The 27,906-nt window shown below is 42.6% G+C and overlaps 1 protein-coding gene and 1 pseudogene across 3 annotated transcripts in view; one reads left to right on the forward strand and one right to left on the reverse strand.

Annotated features, from left to right (window-relative positions):
- larp1 (La ribonucleoprotein 1, translational regulator) overlaps positions 1 to 16,202 on the reverse strand; it is a 53,939-nt gene extending 37,737 nt beyond the window's left edge. For all 3 annotated transcript variants that reach the window (XM_041952286.1, XM_041952285.1, XM_041952284.1), the window contains exon 1: positions 15,565 to 16,202. In XM_041952286.1, the coding sequence (XP_041808220.1) occupies positions 15,565 to 15,952 (388 nt within the window). In that variant the 5' untranslated portion in view covers positions 15,953 to 16,202. The remainder of the gene's footprint in view (positions 1 to 15,564) is intronic.
- A 5,160-nt stretch (positions 16,203 to 21,362) lies between these two features.
- Positions 21,363 to 27,618, forward strand: LOC121617606 (annotated as a pseudogene).
- The last annotated feature ends 288 nt before the right edge of the window (positions 27,619 to 27,906 follow it).

Raw genomic sequence — 27,906 nt, forward strand, 5'->3', positions numbered from 1 at the left:
TCAAAAGGTTGATTGTCCTACTGCAAAGTGCTGGTATATTTGGTAATAATATTAACATACCAATAAATAACCAGTTAATAAACGCAACTGTATAACTAAAGATGTTGAGGGTGCATTTTAATCACAGGAATCTAATTCAGTTTTGACCCTAAAATTCAATATCACAATCGCACAACAGTAAGTTTCAAAGTAAATTTATTAATCAGTAACCAATCTAACTTGTTTAAATGTGATTAGATAACAATTCTTCCTCTCAGATCAACACCAAAATAAATGCTCTAAAAGAAACTTTCAGTCCCCGAGTTTTTGCTGCTGATCTTCAGTTTTTGGGGCGTATAGTTTCAAGGTGCTAAAAACTGTGCTAAAAGCATGAAAGCAAGATCCATGTGAGAGGACAGGTAGGAGAGAAGGCTGGGCGTTATCTGGGCAGTATGTGCTCAACGGTACAACAGCGCTGATAAGCATGTTACACTCGCTAAAACTCAAGGACAGGTCAGGTGTGTGTGCATGTGTGTTACAGAGACGCAAGGTTAAATATCATTGAAACATATGGAACAGAAAGGAGTAGAGACACACAGAGGAGGAGGAGGAGGAGGAGCAGGAGGAAGGAAGGAACAACTGGAGTGCTGATGATTTTGTTGTATTTGAATTAGAAGAGAGATCAGTTTCATCAAGCCAAGTGCTCCTAATTTATCCTCAAGGTGCATCAGCAAATGAGAACAAACTGAGTCAGAATCAAGGACGAGGAAATATATTACTCCTCCTGACAAAACAATCTGCTCGTATGGAAACAAAAACCACCAGAAAATACAGTCTGACCACCACACATCCATAACAGCAGCATCACTGCTTCAGTACATGCAAACCCTCAGTTGATGAAGAAGACGAAGAAGCCATAACATGATTTCTGAGACAAAACAGGAGTCTCATTTTCTCTGCACTAAATCAAACTCTCTGTTTCACTGCAGCTTCCAAACAAAAACATAGATAACCTGCCCCCACACATGCTGAAGTGTGCCAGTCTCTAACAAATCTGACTACCCGGTTTGACCTGTAACTGTATCACTCCAGAGCAATTATGAATAAACAAAACAATGAGCAGCATGAAGCTGGATCAGCTGGACCTGAAATACGACCTGACACACACACACCAGCAACATACAGGCCAAACATACCCGGCACCTGCTTGGTCCACTTCAGTGCAACTTCAATAACAGAATTTCAACCAATCCATATAATTTAAGGTGGAAAAAAGTGAAATAATTTAATACATGCTTATTTTATTTATGGTCTGCACAATACGGAAGTAATTTAAGCAGGGGCAGATGATGGTAGTGTGGCAATTGGCAGTTACATGTGGCATCTAGGCCTGTGGTAGCATTGTAGCAGCTAACAATAGCTAAAGCGGTGGTAGTAAAATAGTATCTTAGCAGTTAGTCTTGGCATCTAGCAGTTAAAATTAGCACATTATCTAGCTGTATTGTCTTCTACTGTTCCTCTTAGCAGGTAGCGGTTAGAATTTAGCATTAGCATTAGCTAAATGGTAGCATTGGAACTGTATTGTCTTCTTCTGTTCTTCTTAGCGGTTAGCATTAGCAATAGCTAAATGGTAGCTTCGGTACTGGCCACTACCTGAACAGGCCTGGGTCAGTTGAACGTGGCAGTGCTGTTTGGATTGTGTAGGAGCAGTGTGAACTGGCACTAGGGGGGGTGACTCTGGGACGTCGCTGGGACTAAGTAGGCGAAACACTGTTGAAGGGAGGTTTCCACCTGATGACCCCCAGAGACGTGTTAGGAATCACTGCTCTTTGGCATGTATAGAGGCAGATTAGGGCTCCAAGGTTCTTCACTGAGAATGAATCCTCTTTTTGAGCACAAGTATCTTGTGTTTAAATTAACTATGTAACTGTATGCTGTATTTGCATACTTGTGCACCACAAACAAATTAGTGAATACTAATCTCATTAAAGCAAAATTTTTTGAACACGTTTTAGGAAATACACTCCTTTGTGTTCTTATGAGTCAGAAGAGAAGATTGCATTCCTTTAATTAGTGTGTTCAGTAGAGAGCAAAGCGCAGGATGTGTTTAGCCTAGCTTAGCATAGCGGCAGGAAGGAAGGGGAAGCTGCTAGCCTACGACATTCCAAACAGGAAAGAAATACCCTGCAACCGCTCAAAATGGTCTCATTTTAATAATGTGTTGTATTAGCAAAAAGGCTTGCTAGCAACATACAAGCACAACACAACAAGTGGCTCCTTTCAAATACAAGGAGTCATCAATTGATCATATACAAATATTAGTTATAGATGGGACTCTCTTAAGTCCCATTTGCTCACATGCTGTATGTAAATTTCATCCATGCAACTGGCAGAAACACAGATTTAAACAGGACGGGGGACTATGAATCTGATCATTACTGTGGTTGTACCAGGGCTTTTTTTTATCCTCTTTATCTCAAGGTGAAAAAACTCAGGCGTTTAATCAGACATGAGGTCAAAATGTAAATCTGCCACCACATTAACACACTGACCATGAATGTCTGAAAGGGGCTTCAGCCGACAGAGAAAACTGTGAACTGCAACACACATCAGTCCACACTGATCAGCCACAACATTAAACCTGCCTGCCTAATGTTGCATAGGTCCCCCGAGTGCCCCCAAGGCAGCTCTGACCCATCGAGGCATCGACACAGGGTCTCTCGGGGTGTCTGGCACCAGGATGCTGCCACTGAATCCCTTGGATCCTGTGGGTTGGGGGGTGAGTCATGGATCGGACTTGTTCTGGCGCATACCACGTATGCTCGATCGGATAGGGATGTGGGGAATTCGGGGGCCAGGTCAGAACCTTTGTTGCAGTGCATCAGGGTGCATGGTCCTCCACTGCAGTGAGGGAAGGCAGGCACCATTAGGGGGTGGACTTGGTCGGCAGTGGTGTTCGGGGCTGGTAACTTCCACAAGTGCTGGAACTTAAGGTTCCCCAGTAGAACATTGCATTGTGATGAAATGATCAATGCTGTTCACATCACCTGTCAGTGACTTTAATGCTGTTGCTGATCGGTGTTCAGTGACTCCTCCTCCTCTTCGGCCCATCGTCACTCTCTCCTCTCCGTCAGTGACTCCCCTCTTCTTACAGCTCATCTCATTTCACTGTCTCCTGTGTTTATCCCCTACGTCTTTCTTCACAGCACTCAGAGCCAGTTGTTGCAGCCTACTGTGCACGCCCGACTGCCAGAGGCTACCATTAACATTAGCCACAACCAACCCCCGCCACTTCACATTAACCATTACCTCTCCCTCTGTCTCCGTTCATGTCCTTCAGCTGCGAAGGCTCCACCACATGTGATCATTTTGCACCGTCACAAAGCCTTGCTGCTTCCTTTTAATTTTAAGACAGAAGCGCTCAGTCAGGTATCCTCTTTCTTTCCACCTACTGTTATCTCCAATTTCACCACTCTCCCCAGATGCAGTCCCAACTCTCTTTTTCTCACAAAACCCTCAACAGAGTACACACCTCAGGTGGAGTCCAAAGACAAATTCCCATGAGCGCAGCGGCACACATCAGTGACAATACCTGCTCCAAGCCCACAGGGGATCGCTGGTGAGTCCTATAAATAAACCTTGTGCCACGTCGCCTCTGCAGTGTTAGATAAACACAGTGGCAGTGTTGGGAAACAGGCCCAGTCCACAGCCAGATGCTGGGACTTTTTATTGGCTATGGTAGGTTTTTTTTTTCTGCTCCCACATGTATTGTACCATCATTCTGAGGTCATACTGCATTTGAAAGATTTACTTATTTGGGGTGAGTGTTGTATTCTGGGACTTCCCACTTACTGTGGAAAGTTATGGGGGGGAAACCAGCACACTAGCATCTTCCTTACACCGACAGAAGCCAGGGTTTAACAGTACTAACCCTTATTATGAAATACACACATTTGAATTTCAAGACTAATTAATATTTCTCGCTGAATGAATTAAATGACAAGAACGCTCGCTTGAGACGCACATAGAAACAGCCGAGAAGTCTTATTAAGGAAAATAAACAGGAACAGGCTGAGGAGGTGTGATAATCACCTGAGGTTAGTTTCTCACGCTCAAAACCAACATTTAATTAGCATGAAACTTAATCGGTTAATAGTTTTGTCAACAAGCCGCTGGCAGTCTGATGGTTGTATATGCACAGCAGAGCTGAGTGACGACAGAGGAGGGAAGCCTGTCTGCAAGAACCAAATATGGAGGAAACGACTGTCAGAGTGTACGCCGGCAGCCCGCCTGTCTCGTACACGCGCACGCACACACACACACACGTCAAAGACTCTCCAGGGCGTCACATGGTCATTGTGGTGACATCACCTCTTGTGGCGTCAAAAGCTCGGACAGCAGAAGGCTGAGAGGCGAGTATGCTGAGCCACCGTGACAACACACACGTTAAGTCCAGGTCATGTACCAAAGGAGTGACCTGGGCTCCACAAAACTAACCCCGACATCAAATCTCACCGGACATCATCAACACTCAGCTGTTACCTCTGCATCCAAACCCCTGGTTGAATCCTAACATCTATTCTGGGATGCTTTTCTGTGGCTTGTTTCGAACTCATTCAGCTCCAGTGTGCAGCTGTGAGCTTTAACTAAACAGCTGCTTCCTGTCCTGTTGGGAGCTAAAACAACGCGGTCTGATGTCTCAGGGTTTTAAATAAAGGCCAAAACTGACATAACATAAAAACAGAGTCAATTTCTCAGGCAATACATTTGCAAAGTTTGTCTAAATGGTTCAGACTGCAATTTATTTTTTTAAATGCAGTTTTTCCTGAAAGGGATGGGCAGCTGTTAGCATCTGGAATCCTTCAAGCAGTGCTAGCACCGTGCAAATTGTTGTCCACAGGGCAGCACAGGGAGGTAAACAAGGTTGTTTACAAGTGCAAAATACATTACATTTCCTTTGGCTTCTTCACAATAAAAGTCTTGCTTGCAGAAAGTAAAAGCCGATAGTGGAGATTTCAAACAGGAACGCAGGAGTGAAACTGAACTCCAAAGCACAGAGATTCGGCTACGATCTACTAAAGTGAAAGCCGAACACAGTAACTGTCTAGTTGCAGCATTGTGAGCAAAACACAGCTGGTTTGGAGCAGGACACCATCAGCAGGTTGTAATAGTTTATTATTATTCATTTACTTTTAATTTGATTTTAGTTTTTTAGTTTACATTTCCTTTTAGTTTGACTTTGTTTTGTGTGTTTGCTAGTTTCGGAAAGGTTTAGCTTTCGTTTTTAATATATTAATTTGCAGTTTTACAGTAGTTTGTTTTTGTTAGGGCCAGGTATAATGCATATAATGTGGCTACACACACATGCAAAATACATGGATTGGATTAAGTTAAGCAGACCTTGGGACGATCACTGCCCATTGCATTTTCCAACCGGATAGACCAGCCGAACCAAGCACGGTTGCAGGTCAATCGCCCCAGGAAAAGAGAGAAGAGAGCCCAGATGAGAGCTAAGCTAACCCAGCTCAGAACTAAGGCTACACTACTAAGCAGGTTAGTCCCGGCTAATGAATGCAAGGCTGTGGCGAGACCAGGGAAGGCTGACTGTGTGTTTACATCAATGATGCTCGGTGCTCAAACTCAGTCAAAGTTGATGCTGAATGTTTCCCAGATGTCAAATCTTTAATTTGTCGTGTTAGGATGCCAACCCCATTATCTGCCAACATTCAAGACAGTCTAACAATGGCAAAGTGATGAAAAAATGTTCGGAAGTCAAACAGAATCATGTATTCGCAGAATCTTGACACCCCTCATTTGCCTTTCACGCTGTTTAAAAAACATCTCATCTCGGCAGGAACGACTGGTTTGGAGTGAAGGCATAAACTCAAGAGCACAAAAGGATTATTATCATGCATTTTTTGTTTTGAGGTGTTGACCCGTCTGGTATGCTTCACTTCATGTGACATGTTTTTTTTAGATTTCCTAGAAACCTAAGTTCACACAATTTTTTCAGATATCCTCTTTTATGAGAACATGAGCACCAGCCACCAACAAGCTGCAGCTACTGTATTCCTGGTTAATGACGACTCAGCCACTAATCCAGTTAGTGCGCAGGTCATTAAAGCAACAAACACCCCAAATAGTTTAGCTTGTAGTAGTAGTAGTACTAGTAGGAGTAGTGGACACTAATTACACTAAATCTGAGACATGTGTTTCTCCCTCGTGACACATCATGATCAGCAATACACATTTACATTTACGCTTCTTTCCTCGATGTGTTATAAAAGTAAAACCCACTGTCTTCATTATTGACTCAAGGCATTTGGTTGCAGGATCTTTGTCACATTTTTACACACCACTAACAGGGCACATCCCTGAAGCAAACAGTCCACACCCTGAGCGACTGACTGCGCCGCTGAGCCTCCACAGGAGGGACGTACCGCTATCGTCGAGTCCAGACACGAGATAAAGCAGTTCAACTTGGCCAACTGGAAAATAACACTGCCCTTCAGTTTTTGACAAATGACCCATGTTCAATTATGCTTCATGACTTAGATCAGGCATGTCAAACTCATTCCATAAAGGGCCGTGTGGCTGCAGGTTTTTGTTCCAACCAAGGAGGAGCACACCAGGCCAACCAATCAACATCAAGGGATCACTTAGTTATCAGCTGAAGACTGAGATCAGCTGATTAATTGATTCCAGCCAGGTGTGCTCCTCCTTGGTTGGAATGAAAACCTGCAGCCACACGGCCCTTTATGGAATGAGTTTGACATGCCTGACTTAGATGCATTTTCATGGCGACTCTGTAATATCTAAGGCTGCAAATGAAATTTTCATGATCAATTAATGTGTCTATTATGATTCATCGTTAAGTCTATCATTTGTAATATTCACGTATTTGGAAGATATTAATGCTGCTCGAGACGTGTGAAGACACATTTGTCCAAACTGTTGGTACAAGTAGCAAAAACGCAGGCTCAGAGCAAACTGAAGCCAAAATAAATGTCACGGAAAATAGACGAAAACAGTACAGATTGCTTTCTACCAATAGTTTTCATTGCTTCCATGGCAACAGCCAACTGGGTTCATTACACATCAACCCCCCTTAATTTCCCTTTCAGTTTGGAAATCTACTCATCTGATCCACTGGCAGAAATATACAAAAACATTGATAGTTATGTTTCCATTAGTGTATTCTCACCTGAAAATAAGAGTCATTGTGTTTGGTACCTTAGAATGAGCTCTTTGTATCTACTATGTTTTTAGCAGCTTCCATAAGGGGAGAACCCGTTCTCACTCCCAACTCATCCAATGACGAGCTCAAAAAGCAAGAAAAGGGGAGGGTGAGGCGCACGGTATTCACATGGTCGCAATCTGCAACATCATTGCTAGACACTACTAAATCCTACACACTGGAGCTTTGAAATAAAGCTAAGATATAAAGACACTTAAGGTGTGTGTCGAACAGAAGGCATCCACTTTGACCTTAACCTGCTAACATGACGACAACATAATTTCCACAAGCTGGCCAATCAGCTGAGCTCGCATGAACACCGCGGACACCCATTCAGAAGCAGCAACAGGAGCTCCAATTTTACCCCTTCACGCCTCAGCACTCCTTCCAGGTTCGTGACCTTTGCAGGGTCCTGACACCTCATAAAACCTGACTACAAACAGCCCCCGAGGAGTCTGATGACGGGAGGCGGGAGGGGGGTCTGCCTCTTCATGGCCACAACAATGAGGACAAGATTCTCAGAGCAGGGACAAATGTGGGAGACAGGTGAGGCGTCCATGCTAATTTTGAAACAGCAACCCCCCTCCTCCCTTCTGCGAAGCCCCGCTGTAGTAGAGACCGCTGCAGGAATGGCAAGCAGCTCCGAAACATCACACACTTCACAGTCTTTCATATTCACAACTTCATTTAGACCTGGCAAGAAAGAAATACGCACAGGGTGAAGGCTTTCGTGTCTGTTAGAAAAAACAAGGAAACCATGGCAACACTTTACTTTAATCCCCCCATGTACATAGATATATGGTTATTTTAAGTGTTAATTAATGTATACTATTTTTCAACAATTGCAACTTCTATGAACATGTATTTTATATAATTAAAACTTCAACATTTTACTATATTGTCATAAATACAGCAGCCACCACTTATGGCTGTCCACAGATGGAGCCATAATTGTTGACAAATACATTTAAAGTATAACAAAAGTGCTTATGCCCGCTTAAAACTACATTCAAGTGGGTTATAAACCATGTTTATATCCTGCTTATAAATGCTAAATGTATGGGGTAAAAGGAAAGTTTTGCCAAAATCCTGTCATGGCTTTCATCCCTTTCTATCTAAAGTTTCACACAGACAGAGCTTCATTTGCAAGTGTTAACCAAGGCTCATGCATATGCTAAATGAATGCTAATGCATCAAGCCACACATACATATACATTAGGGCTGGACAATTCATGGAAATATTACACAAATCGCAATATGGCGGAGTGCAATACCCAAATCACGAGCCGCAATTTTTGATAAAGGTAAAATGGGTTGTTACGCACCGTTATAAATGAAGCGTTGTGGTGCCACGGAGACGCACCGGCCTACAAATCATATCCTCCAGACACATGGGAACATGCTTGTTTGGTACAAACTCTAGCAAAAATAAAAGCATCATCATTTTTCTTTTTTTGTGTGTGTGTAAAAATTACCATTCCAACTAAATGTCTCACATTGCAATCACAATATCTGTCGCAATAATATATGATTTTTTTCTGCATATCATTGAACTCTAATTAACATGTATCATTTGGCAGACCTGCCAGTTATTCCTGACTCCTTGACCATGGGGGTCACGTCTCAGTTAGGGGACAACATTACATATCAGCCTGCATTCTTCACAACAGCAAAAAGAAAACAGACTTTAAAGAAGGCTGTACTCGGACTGGGTTTCACTTCTGGTGCGTTGAATTAAAAATATAAGATTTCTAAGACATGACTGTACATCAGACCTCCTGTTGAAAGGTCACCCAAATTTCCTCACAAAAATAGTGTTCTATACTTTAAAATGGTATCAAAGCTAAAACACTGAAATGTCTAATACTTTTACCGCCCTATGCCTCCATCAACATCTATGTATTCTCTGAGAAGTTTACTTTCCTACTGTAAAACGTCCTGTTCTGGAAATATTGAGTTTGCACAATTACCTGGCAATAAATTGAACTGGTTGGTTCACTTCTCTGCAAAATGCAAGAGCATTTTAGTTTTTAAGGAGACTATGTTCTCAAGACTATGAAGATCTGTGCTTGATGTGCCATGTCTTCTGCACAGCTTACAGGAGCTACATTACACACTGCTGTGGCTGTAGTCCCATATAAAGGAAACACCACACTCACTCACTCACTCACTCATTCAGCGGGCATTACGGTAAAGCCATACAAACATCAACAAACTGAAAGCCTGTGTGCTGAACATCCACATAGCAAGAAGCAGCTGAACCACACATCTGCAACGTTCTTACAATAACACTGTGAATTCTGGATATTTTCACTGCACTGTCACTGCCACATACAGCATATTATTGCTAAATTTCACTGCAGCTCTGCCACTTGAACCTGACAGGTCCGGACAAACTGTCCTGCTGGGATTCGGTCACAATTTGGTTATTTCAAAATGTCATTTGACAAGATGTTTGTCTCCGCTTCTCTCTGACTCTGCCAATAGCTCATGTGTGCTGTGTGCTGTAAGTAGCGGCAGGGGGAAAAGCAGTGCTCAGCAATTTATTAATTTAAGATGGGTTAGGTCTTATATTGTACAGGCTGGGTGTGGGTCTCAGTTTTAGGTCCATGAAGAACTTAATCCTACTTACAGCACCTGTAATTAACAAACGTGCCCGTGAGCATCACGTTTGGGTATCATCATTAAATCAGTCCACATTTTGAAGCCTGATTGTATCAAGATGATGTCTATTTCAGTCTTTAAAACAACTGTGTGTTGATGCAGTGGGAAGAAACAAGTTGCCTGGTTAAACAAGTTAATCCAGGCTTTAATTTTGCCACAGGCAGCTTTAAAATCATTTTGCCAATTCTACTCTCTACAGTTTGTCTCGGCATCTGTGAAGCCTTCAAACCTCACTTCCTGGTTCATGATTCATCTTCTCACCCCTACCTGTACCAACGCACCAGCACTGGCCCTTGCATTTGTTCTGATGTGGGGATGCTTTTAGCCTGAACTTGGCTTTACCGTCAGTTAGCAGCAACAGGTGCCGCAGCAGGACAGGACGCTAACTTGTTAAACCATAGCGGCTGCATTTTGCTGGCAGTTAGTATTAATTTTGTGCATTGGACTGTCTGATCAACCGTAGCATGTTTTATTCTGTACGTTGCTTGCATTGCTTTTTTCTGCAGCCTGGATATTCACCATCTGACTGAATGAATTAAATGTTTTAGAAAAAAAATAAGCATAAAGAGTCTGCTTATAAAAAAAAAGACACTGGTACTCTTGTTCAGTGGTGACCCATCAGAAGAAGGCGGGGAACACCAATGCTAGCATTTATCACTAATTCACCATGAACCCCCTCAGGGCCAAAATGCACTGAAGAATCAAGACATTTACACTGATCAGAGGAACGCAGCCTACTTGTTAAATTAACTCAAATTCTGAACAATCAACCTTTAAAATACACTGAAAATCTAACACATGAACGAGGCAGTCCGAAGAGTAAAGGACCCTGACTGCATCAGGGTAGTTCACTTTGTCCTGTTTTTGTTGTAAAGACGCCACTAAAGGAAACATACAGCAGTCGAGCAAATTCCAAACCTGCAAACAACATACTGTAGACGAGGTGAACACAAAACATCTTCACCACTGTGCAGACTGTGTCACATGACCCATCACAAACAGAGTAGTGATTCAGCTAAATGGCAAAAATGTGAATATCAGACCAGCTTCAACACTTCAGTCTGAGCTGCTCAGTGTGGTCAGACCAGATTTAGCTGGATGAAATTAAGTCATGTGGTGTGGCCAAATGCAGGCAGGACAGGAAGTAGTGTGGGAAGGTTGTGAGAATAAGCTGCAGCAGCTAGTGGGGCAAGCAGGGCTAACAACAGCGAACCTTAAATTATACAGCTTCTTATTAAACACTTTACTGTCACTTCCCTCGCACTCAGCCAAGCAGCATCCCTCCTGGTCTGCTTCTTGCATTATTTTGCCATTCACTTATATAGACATGGTATAAATGATCAATACTTCCAGAATGAGAGGTCACACATGGAGGTCAACTCAACTAGAAGCTAATACGCCTCAGCACGTCCCTCATAGAAATCAGTAAGGGGTGTGGAGTCCAGTGGGATCACAGCAAGGTTCCCTGTGGAGTTTTTGACCAGAAGCAGCACTACGGAGCAATGTTTTTACAAGTGGGTCCCACTTTTGTTTGTATTGTACACCAGCAGACAGGTGACTCGATGCAGATTCAGCCCGTTTCACAGTACGCCATTGTTCAACGGTCACTGCACCAGTAAAGGCTGTGAAGAAGAATACTGCTACCAAGCAAGCATGACTGTAAACAATGCACAACTTGATTTGACTTTTAACATTAAAATTATTTTCATTTTTTGCTTAGCAAAATTGTATTTGTTTTTATTTTTTTGCGTGTGTCCAATTTTGCTATGCGAGACACTTTGGGCTGCACGTTTATATGAAACGTGCCGTATAAAAAAGCTGAGTAGTGTCGTTGCAAACCAGTCTCAGCGGTGGTTTCTGGTGACAGTGTGAAGGATGCAGCCACACACCCTGAAGACGAGACAGTCACAGTCATGTCTACCACTATCACCAACAGCCACACATTAGCAAGTCTACTCTGAAGCTAAAGCTATCATTTTAGCTGTATTGACAGGTGACGAGATCACGCTGCATCACATGGCTTTTAACATCACTGGATTTAAACTGCCCTTTTTGCATTTTCACAAACAGAGCAATGTCAGGAGGTCAAGTAACGTCCAATAATAGCATCCTCTCTGACCTCTATATGTTTGAGTCTCTCCCCGCTGGAGGGACACGCAGTATCAAAAGGTCAGGCCTAACAGGGAGGGGATTTATTTCATCTCTCAAAGTGTTAAATGCTTCTGATGAGTCAGCTGATGATCAGTCTTCCATATAACGAGTGCTGGGCGGTAATGATGTTTTAACCGTTGATGACGGGGCTGGATGGTCATGGCTGGATGTACAGGCTTTATGTACACTTGTGCGAATTGAGGTGGTAGATTTTAGCCTCAAAAGGTTGTCAGAAAAAAAAAAGGTGCCATTCCAGGTGTCCTGGAAAAATGGCAGAAATTCTGGTCAAATATTGTATGCTGTATTTACGGACCCTATTTTCCCTTGTTTTTGTGTTTAAGTGACTAATGGAGACAGACCAGGCCTTGATCATTATTCTAAAAGTCTGACAACATTATGATCCCTACAGCGATGAACCTCTTTGTTAAAGAGTAAAATCTGTTTTGTTTAACCAGAAACAGCCGCTCTCGCAAAAGCCACTAGATTTCATTTACAGAAACACTCATTTTATCACCGTAAAACACACCATCTTGGTTCGTCGTTGCACTGTTCCAACAATCACCAACTCTGGTTCGGTTGAAATTGACAGGGTTAGATGTGGAGATATCAGGAGAAGAATGAGAGAGAGGGCGGGCATGAGAGACTAATTACTATTAAATCAGACATTAGGACCAGAGATTTAAATACGTCAGACATCACCAGATTTACCCAACAATCCAATTCCACAACGTAAAGCCAACTCTGCAGGGACAAGACAGAAAGCTGGTGATGTTCTTGCCACTGTATCATTTAGGCTAAAATATTTCCCAAACAAACAAACAGTAAACTGACAGTAAACCCGGTCAATGCTGGCATGTCTGAGGGGATTGTGAAAATGTGCTGCTAATACGGAGTCCAAATCCACCCTTCTCTTGCCGCAAATTAAAGTCACATACAGTAACATACACCCACTGTGATCCTGAAACAAGCTGCCTGGGTCGTGGAAACACATTTTCAGCTTTTCAGCTGGTGTTCTAATCCAGGACAGGAGCCCAGGATGTTGTTCAAGGACACACAGAGCACACATGACTGATTAAAGAGCATTCTACCTGTTACAAAGCCTCCACTTCTTAGTTTTCGGCTCATGAACAACCATACTGACTGTAATCGAACCACGCAAAAAAATTTGCAAAGGCTGCCATCACCTTGAGAAAATAACTTTCAAACAGTAAAACTTTTGAGCACTGCTATAACTTAGGCAACACTCACACGAAAAGATCAAGCAAATATCCTCATGACACAGTCACACGTCTTTGCTTTCTTTCCTTGTGAAACACTGTGGTCAGCCTCCCGACATCTTATTATTAATATTCAAATTAAACATGTTAAAAGCAAATTTCACTCTTTGATTCAACCGCTCATGAGTCATAAACACACACCCTGTGACAACTCCTAAGAAGGCATGGCTTTGTTTTACAGGGGTCACAAGGAGGAAAAAGGGGGTTTGGAATCAGTTCTCTAGACACACAAATCAACAGTATAGCTTTTGGTCTGTGAATGCAACATAAAAAGATGGGCACTACTGCCTGGTTATCTCAACCTCTGGCTCCAAGCCAGACTTACTTGCTGATGTGACAGCTTTTGGAGCACATCCATCCAGTCCACCCAGACCGCTCCAAATTCAGGGTACAGGCTGTACTCTGAAGTCTACGTTAGTTACACATGTATCAGCACCGCAAACAAACCAGCTGGCAAACAAAAAGACAACACAAATCGCTGACAGGATGACCCAACTGTGTAACTGCAAAACAGCCAGTGTCCAGGAATGAGCACACATGGCTGTGAGGCAAGACACCACGTTGCCTTGGCAAAGAGCAGAGAGGCGAGCTGCCTGCATGTGCATCACGACAAATCACTCTACATAGCCGATTCATGTGGCTTTCATTTTGGCAATACGTTCTTAATTAGAGAATATTCATCATTTGTATTTCATGACAAAACATGGTGAGCTGCATTTTTTTTAATCAAAGACCAGTATGAGACCATACAGAAGCCATGATGACTCTCACCAGCGTTAGCTTCTATGCTAACGATAACTAGCTGGGTGGACAAGCAGGCAGGGCGCTGACAACACACACAGTACGTGACAAACGGATTGTTAACCTCGAAACAACCAGACTGCCTCACACAGGACAACCTCGAATCATATATGGTCTACGAGTTTGCACCGATCCGACGCAGCTAGCCAGCTAACTCGCTAGCTAGCAGCGCCCATGCCTTTCTCTAGATGAACACGTGGAGTGAACACGTGACGTCTCATAACAAACCTGCTCCTTTTTAGAGCTTAAACGAGCAGATGTTTTATGTTAGGTCGTGTTTCACTGTCGAGAATCGATCCTGGAAAAACCCGAAGCTAGCGAGTTTTACACGGGGTGACTGGAAAAGGACAGTAGCAACCTTGAGGCTAAGCTAACATCTGAGTGGGAACGGCTCGGCGACGCGCTAGGCCAAAGAAGACTGTGTGCTATTGTTAGCTGGCTAAGCAGCTACACAGCCGGCCAAGATCGTGGCTTTTCTTCTAATTGATGCAATACGAGACATGGGCGGATGTCTCATTAATGTCTGGCGTGGCTGTATGCCGAAACCTGCCCTACAACAAACGTGTAGGGCAAACAAACAGTAGTAACCACCGGTTTAAGTATTTGGCAAGCGCAGGGAGTGTGTGAGCTAACGTTTGAGTGGCTGGGTGGCGGAGGATGAGGCACGCAGGGGATGAAGAACATGGTCACGGAGCAGGCTAAACATAGGGACAGCTACCCTGACTACTGTCTTCTCCTGGGTTAAATCTTAAGCGTGCACGGTGACACTGCTGAAATTAAGATATTCTCCCCCCCTGCCAGAAAAATACACCCACCGACCCGAAAACTTGCTCCAGTGAAATAAATAGTTAGTCTGGTGTGGTGGCACAGGCACAGCAACTTAACAACCATTGCACGACAACACAACGTGTCCATAAACGTGCAGCACAAGCGAGCAACGAACCCGTCTCTTTAATTCCACCCGAAACTCTGCAAATTGGGATTAAGAAGCAGAAACAACACAATTTCATCTTAAATAAACCTAAAGTAAATATTGTTGAGGATGTGATTATAGGGGTTCAACACAGGCTGCGTTCCGTCCTGGCATATGGAGAGTTTAAAAAATCAATTCAAAAAGCAATGAGGACGCATTTTGGAGATTTTTTTAAAGGGTGTGATCCATTGTGCAATAAGCCACCCATGGGTCTACTCTGCCACCCTGAACTCCAAGAATAGCCTTCACTAAGAGGAGGGGTTGCGGGGACTTTACTCCAAATATAACCAGCCTGCAAGGGAGCAACAAGAGGGCGACCACAAACTGGGCTAGTTCATGCCCTCACTCGGCTCTTTTAGTTCAATAAATGATACCTGAACCCCGTGACAGTTGCTCGGTCGTCCCGTGTGAGCACACCTGGGCGGACGGACACCAACACAACACTGACAACCAGTAAATCAACATGAAGGGAGGGTACAAACCGTGGTGTGCTTGTCCATTCACGCTGACCACGGTCACCGCATTCATTTTCCTAGTCCACGGGTTCACCTTGGGCGGGGGAGCTTCAGTAAACTCCTTTCTGTTGCAGCTTTTACCACCCTCCACGTTTTGCTTGTCGTCGCTGTCACAACCCCCTTTGCCCTCCTCTGTCGCCTGTGTGGGGGCTTGCTCCTCCGTACCGGGGGTCCCTCCCTGCCCGGGGCTGCTGCCGCCGCTGCTGCTCCCCTGGTCGGCTACACCCGTCTGCCGCTTGGCCCCGTCTCCCCGGCCGCCCTCCTCTTCCTCCGGCTCACCGCGGATCACTTTACCGTGCTCCTCCGCTTTGGCAAGCGGGTTGCTGGGCAGGAGAGTCTCCACCTGAGTGGCCATTTCCCACCACCGTCTTTCTTCCCCCCTCAGGATTACCAGTCCTCCCCCCGGCCCGAATTCGCCTTCAATTTCAAGGAAATGTGAAGTTGTTCCGCGGAGTCTGCCGCTCCTCTGTCGCTCCTAGACCAAAACGCTTCAGTCTAAGACGCAGAGCAGTCAGCGTTGGATTAAAACATGTATAAAAATAAAGAAACGTGTCCGAGGGCCTCTCAGGATTACAACCTTAACTCCAGCACTAGCAGCAATATGGATGATCCCCACCACGCGATAAAAGGGTGCGCGCACGTACGCCGTAGAGGGGGAGTAGCCACGTAAGGCCGGGAGCGCGCTTAGGGGTCAGGTTGAGATGCTGCTTTCAAGTGCTTCCTCGTCGTAAACGCGACTTCTTCATTTCCAATTTCGGAAGTGATAAGGTGGCACCTTTTCGGGCGAATTCAAGTGCTTTTAGAAACTACATGCAGAAAATATATGACTTACATTTGTATTAACTTAGCTGTTTAAACTAGTTTAATATATTATTTAAAAGAGAAATAAACCAAACCAGTTTTGTGTTGCAGCAGTAGAAGTACATGAGATATGCTCTCACTGCATGTTTTTAATGCACTATTCTGTCATGTATACTACAGCAATAGATTTAGACAAAAACTGTAACTGCCCTCAATAAAAGCTTGAACTGAAATACAACACCCTGTCAAAATGGACACTGTTAACTACCCCATAGTATCCCTAGAAACATACATGAATAACATATGGACAATTAACCAGTAAACAAAGTTGTCCATGCACCTTCATTTCTCGCTGTCCTTTACATCACGTGAACTTGGGTTTCAGAAAACCAAAACTTTGCCAGTTACAGATCAATTGCATCACATCCTCAATGTGTGATTTGATTAGATTACAGCTTTCTTTGTCCTCAATTCAGGAGGTGAGTCATTTCTATAATCAGTCAGATCACTGCAACACATGACACAGAAGACTGTTCATCAGTCATGATATCAAACCTTGATACCTAGTTACACATTCATCATACTTGGTGTCTGTCTTTCTAACACATGTATGTTACATTTAATTTTACACCAGTCAACAATTGTTGAAGTATTCAAATCATTTACTGAATTAAACGTTGTAAAAGAACAATGTAAAGATTTAAAGTAAAAGTCTTTAAAAAGTAAAGTAAAAGTCAAAATCTTACTTCAGTAAATACACAGAAGTGTTTACAGCAAAATATATTTCGAGTATCAAAAGTAATCAGAATTGTATATTATTATATAAGTTAAATCACTGGGTTATTGTTTTTGATGCATTAACAGCATTTTAATGTTGTAGCTACAGTTGACATGTTTTTTTTCTCAGTTTTTTTATGAATTTTTTTGAATTATCATAACAGTGTAGTTTAATCTATAATAAAGCATCATATACATATAGATTGTTCGCCGCAAGTACAAATACCTGAAAAATGTATTTACGTGCAGTATTTGAGTACATGTGCTTGTTTTGCTCTTACAATCACATAGGAAATATGTGTATGTGACTTATTTAACTTAATGTAGTCTTTTAAGATTTGGATTAAGTTGAATTTAGTTTTTTTATCTACACAATTTATATAGTTGTGAGGAGCAACGCGTGTAATATATTTAACATAAATATATTATATGAATGCATTTTCTTATGTACTCACTGAGCCTACTTACCAGTTCACAAAATGTATTTCTACGATAAATAGGATTTTTCCGACAAACATGAACGCAGCTCGGAGCCTTGAATGACGTCGGTCTCGCCCTCTGGAGGCGTCCGTAAATCACCTCATTAAATATCCGTCCAAAACACAATGTTTTTCTGTTGCTACCAGTTTATAAGACATTGTGGTGATTATTTGACATGTTCTGTCCCTCTCTCGACTCGTTTTTTGTTACTGTGTTTTGTATAATCTGTCCAAGAAGGTGGGGAAATGCACCTAAACAAAGCCTTCTTTACTGCTCACGGTACACACGTGTCCATACCGGAGCTGCACGTGTGCGTGAGGCTCCGACTCCTGTTTTTTGGGGAATTTTGTCGTTTTTTTTCTGAAGATTTATCATTTCACTATAACAAACTGGGAGTGTTTGAGTGTGTGCGCGCGCGCGAGTGTGTGTGTGTTGTGTAGTGACATCCAACATGTGGCTCATCGTTAAAGGGCCTTTTTTTAGTCAGTGAGGTTGATTATATAATAGCCATAACTTAACGTGTGCCATTTAATACTAAATGTGTGAGTGTGTGTGTGTATGTGTGTGTGTGAGAGAGAGAGAGTGAAAGTGTATATAAAGTTTTGGTTTCTGTTGAATGAAAAAGAAATGAAGCGTCACACAAGTTAACTGTGCCTGTTTTTGTCATTGGTGGAAGAAATACTATGAACTTTTACTGAAGTAAAAGTCGAAATACCACAGTGTAAAAATACACTTTTTACAAATAAGCCTGGCATCCAAGATCTTACATAAGCATTAGTATCAACATAAACTTTAAGTACGAAACATAATAGTACTCAGAATCAGAAAGAGGTTTATTGCCACAGTTTTCATATACAAGGAATTTGCTGAGGTATTTTAGTGCATAGCAACAAATAAAGTTGAGAAAATAAAAGAATGAAAAGCAAGCACTTTGAAAATCAGGACACATAAACATAAAATAGGAAACATTTCAATTATGATCAGGGATTGAGCAAAAGTTCACAATATGAAGTGTAAAGAATGTGTGCAATGTAGAGAGTTAATAATCCAAGACACTGCAGAGTGTCAATGTGATATATTGTGGGATGTGGAGAGGATAGAGTCCTCATTATGAAGAAAGGCCTGTTTTAAAATAATATTATCACTGGATTTTAATTAGTGAGGCATTGATATGTACACCACGTCAATGTTGCATATTCTGTATTAATAATGTGAGTATGACAAGCCACCAATAAACAATGTTTCCTTCTGAAATGTAATGGAGTAGAGGTATTAAGTAGCATTAAATGTAAATACTCAGATGAAGTACAAATACCTCATACCTTACCAGAAAATGAACAATAAATGAGGAACAGATATGGAATACAATAAAGAAAAATAAAAATATATTAGATATATGTGCCATGGATGAATGATAATAATATAAATGTATAAAACAGCATAAAACACTGCAAACAAGGGTGTTAGCAGTATGGTAGGACAGTAGTACCGGCCAAGATCCTACACAACAAAAACCCTTCATCCTCTGCACATTTAATTTTCTCTGTTGTTTTAGATAAGCATCATAACTTAGATAGTGAGTCTGATAAGCCTTTCACACCAGCACAGGCCCTGGAAAAACCTGTTTTCTGCAAGTGTGAATGGATCAACATGTGGTTGCTCTGCCCCTGACCCGGGTTTATCCAGCACCGTTCATCTAAGGTATGAGAGGATAGCACCAGTTAATGTACATATTACTGTACAGGTTACTGAAAAGTAAACAGAAGAATATTCTGTTACATATTAAGATCAGATTCACCAAATGAGGCACAAAATAAAAGAGCAGAATAAAGTCACAACATTGCAGAAAGCTGAGAAGTGATTTTCAACAGAATAACACAATAAGAAATAGAGTAAATACATTAAATACAATAAGTGAGAATAAAAGACTAACAATAAATAACAAAATGATCACACATTATTAAGGGCTGCCTAATCTAACTCCAGAGTCTCATCAACATTAATGACTGTGATCAGTATTGTGGTGTTAAAAGGTTAAACATCTTTTAAACGTGTCACTGTGTGTCAAATATAAGGTCTGACATTTCACAAATAGACCTTGTGTGACTTGAAGCATTCTGACAAACAGCACAGGAGCTTCTCTGCAGTTTATGGGACTTCAGCTGCAGCACACAGCCTGCAGGATTCCTCAAATGCTTATGACTAAAGCCTGAAATATGCCGTCAGTCAGTACTGATCGTGGCGCGTATGGAGTTTCTCACTGCATGCTCTGAATGGTGCCATCATCGTGAAGGGTGCAGCATTGGTTGCTCGGTGTTTGAATGAAGGGCGTGTCAGCGGGTGTAGAGGAGAAAATAGTGTTGTGAATAAAACAAGAAGCTGCAGACCAAGAACAGTTAACGTTAAATTCCCCATAAATTCACATCCTCCACATACTCACACACACCTTTCACACATCTTCCTCACAGCTGTGCTACTCTGATGGGTGGCGCTGACTTGTGAACGCAATGAGAATCAAGGCCAGCCCTCATTAGTCCTGGCACTCTGCCTGTAGAACTGATTTTATTGTATATGAATGTCTATAAATATGACATTGTATTATCTAAGTGACTGGCAGAGAGGCCTCATCATCTGAGAAACTTGTCATTAAATGTTGATATTACGAAACTCCTTTGAAAATGAGATTATGCAACATGGTGCAACACCAAACCCCCCCAAATCCCACAGGTAGGAACCAAAATCCCCCCACCTGAACGGGGTGTGGCGGACAAGACTGAACCAGCCGCCGTCCTCACACATTGCTCACATTTTCATCACATGACCTTCAGCCAGTGAAATGTGAGATTCCTGCCTGAATACACAGTAACAAAAATGAAAGTTTGGGTGAGGGAACCAGTACCAGAAAAATGCTGGTAGATTTCAGACTTTTTCTTTAATGTGAGAGTGCATGTTAGCTCACATATGATCAAAATAGCAAGAAAGCTCAAGTTGTAAAAGCAGATATTTTTATATTCACTTATTTCAGAAACGGTTTTGAACACAGAGCCTCTATTTGACCACAGACTATGCTGGGTGTGGTGAGAAAAGTGCTTTATGGCACCTGTAAACCGCAACCAGCAACAGTTAAACTGCTGGAGGTCAGCAAAAACAAGATGTTCAGGTGGTGTTGTTAGTCTTTAAACAGCACAAGGAGACAAAACCGAGTGACAGATGCACAGCACCAACAATCATGCCCTGCACCTTAGCTTATTGAACGAACTATCAAACAAACATTCACATTCCTATTGTCAGTTTGCAGGCTAGCTCGCTAATGACCTGCTCAGCTGACATTAAACAGCATGTAAACGCACCAGCAAATGTCACTTCTGTGTGGTTGGATGCTGGTACTCTTCAGCACCACCAACAACACGCTGTCAGCACATGACATGCAGGCTACAGCACATGCTTGTTTACTGTGTCCCTCGTTTCCTACGAGCCAAGGCAGGCGCTCTGCCAGCTGCTGTCAATCAAACACAAACACAAAAAGGAACGTTTTGTGATATTTCCCAGAAAACCTTTCTTCTTCCTTTTGATAACACAAAACTGCTAAGAATTCCTTTAAAAGCATGTTGACATTATGTTTTACTACAAAAAAGAATAACAAGATGTGATTTCATTGACACATCAGGACATACTTTTAACTGGGTTCTGTGACCCTCCAACAAGACATGTCAGTTCAGACAGAGGTTCTGGACCTGGAGCCCTCTGACCCCTCCTGCCCGGTAGGCTGGTTCAGTAACCCATCCATGGATAGAGCCGTGTATCTTCAGTATAGCAATGGAATGAGAGAGGCTCATGGGCTGATTACTGGACAAACGGAGGTGGTGTTTACTGAGAGGCGAAGGAGACCAAGCACAAATCCCTGAGGTACCCCAGTGGAATGGAAATGACACTTGAGTACCTCTTCTGGCTAATTCGCTTTGAACATATAATTCCCTTTCCCTTTATTATTATTCCCAGTTTTAGCAGCCAGGTTTCGATGGTAACATGTTGAAAAAGTGTTGTCAAATAATAATAGCATTCAATAATTTGTCTTTTTCTGTTCAGTTTTATGTCCATATGAAGCAAAAAAATATGGTCTCACATGAACTAAAACAGCTGTAAAGCTAAAAGCTCTTTCTTTTCCATGTTTTCTTTTCCTGATACTGTAACTTTGTGCTCAGTTGAACACTTTATTTGCCTCAACCAGCTGATGGAAACTCACCTAATTCACTCTGTATTTGTATATTTCACCATCATGTAGCACACATCTGAATCAAATTTACACTAAATCAGCCAAAGAAAATGTGAAATAATGTGTGTTTCAATCAGCCAGATGACATCATTAAAAGAGCACCAGTCAAACGCCCAATAGCGGTCACCTCATTTAATTGCAATCAGGCCATTATGTAATAATTGTGACGAGCCTATTTACAAGACATGTGCACACACATACACTCACACACACACTCACACAGGTTTTCTCCTGAAGGGATTAATCTGACTGCATTCACAAGCTGCTGCTGAAGCTATTTCTGTGTTCAGCAGAATGCAGCGGAGGATGAAAAATACTTATAAGGCCTCCCTGCCTAGTTTAACCAATTTTTAGGCTTTTCAAGGATTTTTTTTTTCATTTGATTTAATTTTAAAGTTTCTGCATATAACAGTAAATGTATTTTAATGTGTGAGCTGTATGTGTCATATGCAATATGATGCAGTTACTTCCTGGAGTCCTGTCGTCACTGTCAGGTTGCCAGGCAACCAGCAGACTCCAGGAAGTAACTATAAAGCTGGACCAAGAAAGAGTCCAGAATCAAACCACAATTAGTCATTTTCACATCTCAGTTTTTTTTACAGATCAATCAAATGAAATATGTCTTAATTAGGGAACCTCAGAGTTGCTGTTAGGCTGGATTTTACCTTTGGACAGAGCCAGGCTGGCTGTTTCAGCTCTTTATGCTAAACTTAGCTCACTGCCTGCTATTTGCAGCTCCATATATGACAGTCGTATCAACCTTCTCATGTAACTCTCGACAAGAAGGTAAGTAGGCTCAAACTGTTAATTTAAAGATCAATGGCCAATGCATTCCCATTTAAATTTTGGAAAACATGTCAAAAAGGCAAACAAGGTTACAAATACATTAAGAGAGACTTTGTATGTATGGATCACTTCATTAAATTTGATGACCTGTCTCTCTCCAGCTGTCAATACGTGATTAAAAAAAAGGAGAAATGCAATATAAAAACTCACTGTATGTCTATGACAACGTGCAAGATGCCCTTTGTGGAAGTCTTACTTTGGATAGACAGCATCTCCTGTTTGGGAAACAATATGTGGGACTCATCACTCGTCAGACGTTACAGGTGCCTGGTGATGCAGCTGCCAGCAGGGAGCGTTTATTTTGAAAGCGCTCTTTTGTTGATGCTTTTAAAAGCTTGAGGTTTGACAGTCAAACAAGCATTGCATTTGTAAGCTATGTGACAAGTCATGAAGTTGTGAAAAGAATGATGTGAATGCGGCTGTTGAAGGCATTAAAACCACTTTTGTGGGTTTTTTGTGTGATAAATTCTAGATTAAAACGTGAACAATCCCCTACTTAAGCCTCACGTTTGACGTCTGTTATTAGCCGCATTCAAACAGACCATTAATGAGCTGAGTGTGAAGCCCTTCAATAGCAGGCTACAATCGTGGTTTTGGATGACAGACCACACACTGTCTGCTGTGCATCTGTGACTTGACTTGAGTGCTGTTCCTACCACGGTTTGTTTTTGAGCAGCTGAATGAAACTCACACAAACATGTCTGACTGCGTGAGCCGTGAGGTGGATCTCCGTCACTGCTGGCGAGCCAGCAAACACCCTGTTCTGACTAAGATGTTCACACACCCTCAGACCACATAATCTCTGCACATAGATACACCAAAGCCTTTGCATTCACAGTCACAGTCTCCTGTAGGTATTGACATGTAGACACACACACCCTCACACGCAAACACACACACACTCGCCCTCCCCCTGCCCGCCCATCGTGGCCCCTCACTGTAAACAGGCTGATATTTCGTTCAATGGCGACGTCCTATTCTTTGAAGGCGATGACACTGGTGACATGTAAAGCTCTCTGGCATTGTCCAGCTCTCTGGAGCTCTTTAGCAGTGTAATCACCAGTGAAATGGCAATGGGCCACTGGGATGAAAACACAAGTCAGCAGCTGGTCAGCAAATCACAGTTGAAAGCCATTAAATGGTGGATTTGCCCCGTAAGCAAGACGAGCTCGGGGGGCCTTTGTGAACCCAGTTTGCGAGAGCACACAGTTGGAAGAAGAGAGTTTTTTTCATGTATATCTGTTAGATCCATAAGGCCTGTGAGTTATGTATGCTGTCCTTTTATGCCTCATGGGATGGAGGAACTGGATTTCACTAAAAAAGGCAGACCCTCCCACTGTGTCAGAGTTGATTTAAGGTGAATCTAAACTCTCATCCACTGAAATTTCTTGTCAGGAAACGTTTTTAAAGCATATTTCAAAATAAGAGCTGACAATCCACTAAGCTGAAACTGTATCATACAGTTTCAAGATATGATTTTATTATTGGTTACTATTGGTTGGATGCTGCTGACACATTTTCAAAAACATATGCGTGTGTGTGTGTATATATATTTATGTGTGTATTTATTTACACATACAGTATATTTATGTATATGTATGTATAACAAAAAGTATATTTATTCATTATTCAGTAAAAAGCAAAACTATTTAAAGGAAATATTGGTTGATTATCTGGAAATGTGAAAATTCAATGTTTGTTTATATCAGTTGCTGCTGTTAAAGCAGCAACAGTGAAAATAATAAGGGTTTTTTGCATCATCAATGGGTACAACATGGAGGCAACAAACAAATAAAAGTGGTCAAATCATAACCTTGAAGAACTAATCTAATCAGAACTAATCTTAAAAAATGCTAAAAAGAACAGAATTCAACGCTTCAGTAAAGGCTTCAGTTACAAAGGTAGAGGACAACATGATGACATGGAAGTCTCTCTGTGTCCATGTGCTCAAACTTTTTGTATCTGAGGGACTATGATGTAATGGACTCAGTGAAACAGGCAACATGCCACCATGTGGCAGCTCTGCACGCCATCTAGTGGCAGTTTAGGAATAGGGGTCTGTACACATCTCCACAGCACAATCAAACAAATCCTATTAATCCTGTTGAGAAGGACTTTTGGTGAATGCAACAGTAGAATAAGAACAATCTCCCCAAATTCTCAGCCGACATGGAATTATAAGACTCCAAAAATACTCACTGCAGTGGTGAAAAATGTTTTCTTAGACAGTACAAAATAAAGATTTTCTCTCACTAATCCAGATTAGGTCGTCGATGTTGTGCATGAAATACAACAATGGCTAACTGTGGAGGCTACGTTAACATTCTGTTATTCAGCCAAATTTGTGTGTGAAATACACTGTTTTTTTTTGTCACTGGTATCTTTCACAAAGTCACTAAAACAAAAATGGATAAACCTCACATACAGTGTTATCTTACAACTCTTTTAGTATGCTTTTTGTTATTTCTTGACAATTTTGTCTCACTTACTTTCAGATTTTTAGTTTTGGCTTGTTTTCCATTTTCTTGCTTCACTGATAATCTATGATTCGAAGTGATTGCTTGTTTTTTTATTGCTGCTCTTTTTGTGTGGACCCCAGGACGACTAGTGAGCCTCATGTGCTTCATGGCTCATTCTGGACTCGGGTCAAGGCCGCAGACACAACTTCCAACAAAAATCTATTTATCTATGTAGATTCTCACTATACTGAGTTAACTCTGCAGTTACAGAAGCATGCACAGTCTCGCCAAGTTTGCTTTTCAAAACGCTTTAAGCTACAACCCTTTAGCCACACACACACACACACACACACACACACACACACACATCATCGGTTCCCCTAAAAGAGTGACTCATACATTGCATATGCACTGTGAATGTATTTTACTGTTGGAGCATTGACAGACAGTCAATGAGGGAACCCAGATCAGCACTAAATCAAATAGACTGGAGAACCTTTCATGCTTATTTATGAAAAAAACACCTACCAGGCCTTCTGCTCGATCATAAAGGTAAAGGAGTAGCACATTATATATTGAAAGGTAGGCACCTAGTGGTGGTCTTCAACCTTTTTGGTTGCCTTTACAACCCCCTAGAATCAAGCAGTGTCTCTTTGTGACCCTCATTGTGTGTTTCTTATGGGTTGTAAGACCTTAACAAGAGTTTAATTTGAAAAACTGCAAGTAAAATCATTCAGGTACTTCCAGAAAAAATAAAAGAAAATGATCTGGAGCAGTAGAACGTGTAGATTTTCTCTCACTTCCTGTTGAGTAATAAGTACATTGACACGTCTGGGCAGAATACCAGTTGCCTGGAACACACAGGAGTGGTAACCCAGCTCATCAGGGAGGCGAAAGAGGGCAGAGGTGACCTGGTTGTGCTGTGGCTGGATCTCACCAACGCTTATGGCTACATACCCCATAAGCTGCTGGAGGTTGCACTGGAGAAACACCATGTACCCCAGAAGGTGAAAGACTTCTTCCTGGACTATTGCAGCAAGTTCATTTTGAGAGTCTCATCTGACCAGCTGACATCTGAATGGCACCAGCTGGAAGTGGGCATAATCACTGGTTGCACCAAATCAGTGACCCTCTTTGCACTGGCAATGAACATGCTGTCCAAGGGAGCTGAAACAGAGTGCAGAGGTCTACTCAGGAGGTCTGGAGTAAGGCAACCGCCCATCAGAGCCTTCATGGATGACCTCATGGTGACGACAACAGCTGCGTCAGGAGCCAGGTGGATTCTCCAGGGGCTGGAAAGGATCATGGCATGAGCAAACATGAGCTTCAAGCCTGCAAAATCCAGGTCCTTGGTTCTAAAGAAGGGGAAGGTCATAGACAAATTCCACTTCATGCTGGGAGAACATCTGACCCCATCAGTCACTGAGAAGCGCCAGTGAAGAGCCTGGGGAAGGTCTTCAACTGCAGTCTGAATGACAGAGACTCCATCAAGGCAACCAGTGCTGACCTAGAGGGCTGGCTGAGAACAGTGGACAGGTCTGGGCTCCCTGAAAGATTCAAGGCCTGGATATACCAGCATGGAATCCTGCCAAGAATCCTCTGGGCTCTGCTCATCTATGAGGTTCCCATGACTGTGATTGAAAGTTTCGAGCGAAGAGTGAGCCGCTATCTTCGCAGATAGCTGGGTCTGCCTCGCAGGGAAGAGTTTAATGTGCCGCGGGCACAGGAACACCTGCAGTACTCAGGAATTGTGGTGAGGACAGGGAGAAAGCGGAAGGCAGTGGAGGCTGTCCAGCAAGCTGAAACTCTGAAGCACAAGGCCATCCTCGGGAGTGGCACAAGGCAGAGCTGGATTTGAGAGCTTTACATCAGCCCTGTATGAGTCTCCCAGCAGGAGGGAGAGGCAGAGGCTGGTGCAGGAGGAGGTGAGAGCTTCAGTTGAGGAAGAGCAGACCAGCAGAGCAGTGGCCATGAGGCAGCATGGTGCTTGAAGTGGCGCATCACCTGGGAGCAGGCGATGAAGTGGCGCATCACCTGGAAGGACATCCAGCAGTGGAACCCCCAGAGGATCATGTTCTTTATCCAAGGGGTCTATGATGTCCTCCCAAGCCCATCCAACCTGTGCACCTGGGGCAAAATAGAAACACCTGTATGCCCCCTGTGTTCTGAGGTAGGACACTGGAACACATCCTAAGATGCTGCTCCAAGGCACTGAGTGAGGGCCATGATCGATGGAGACACGACCAAGTCCTTAAATCCATTGCTGAGGCAATCAGCGATGGGATAAAGGACAGTCGATACACCCAGGCTACAGCCAAGGCCATCCAGTTCGTCAAGGAAGTACAGAAGGTTGAGGAGTGGAGAGCGGAGGGGGCAGTAGAATGACACTTGGACACCGGGGTCTGATCAGCCTCACTCGGGTTGCCTGGGTGAGGGTGTCTATTGTGAGACCTGAAACACCCTGTGACTCCGGGAAACAACACTGATGATGTGTCCAAGTTAGTGCATCAGAGGATATTTGTAGAAACATCTACTGCCCCCACCGCTCTCCACACAAAAACCTATTTATTGATAGATTTTGTGTGATCCCGTTAGTTGCAACAACATGGTTTCTGTTACATCAAACAAGAGTGACATTAATGTACAGAGCAGCATCCCAGCCTGTTGACCTCT

Source organism: Chelmon rostratus, chromosome 14 (genome assembly GCF_017976325.1).
Source record: "Chelmon rostratus isolate fCheRos1 chromosome 14, fCheRos1.pri, whole genome shotgun sequence".
Lineage (NCBI taxonomy): Eukaryota > Metazoa > Chordata > Actinopteri > Chaetodontiformes > Chaetodontidae > Chelmon > Chelmon rostratus.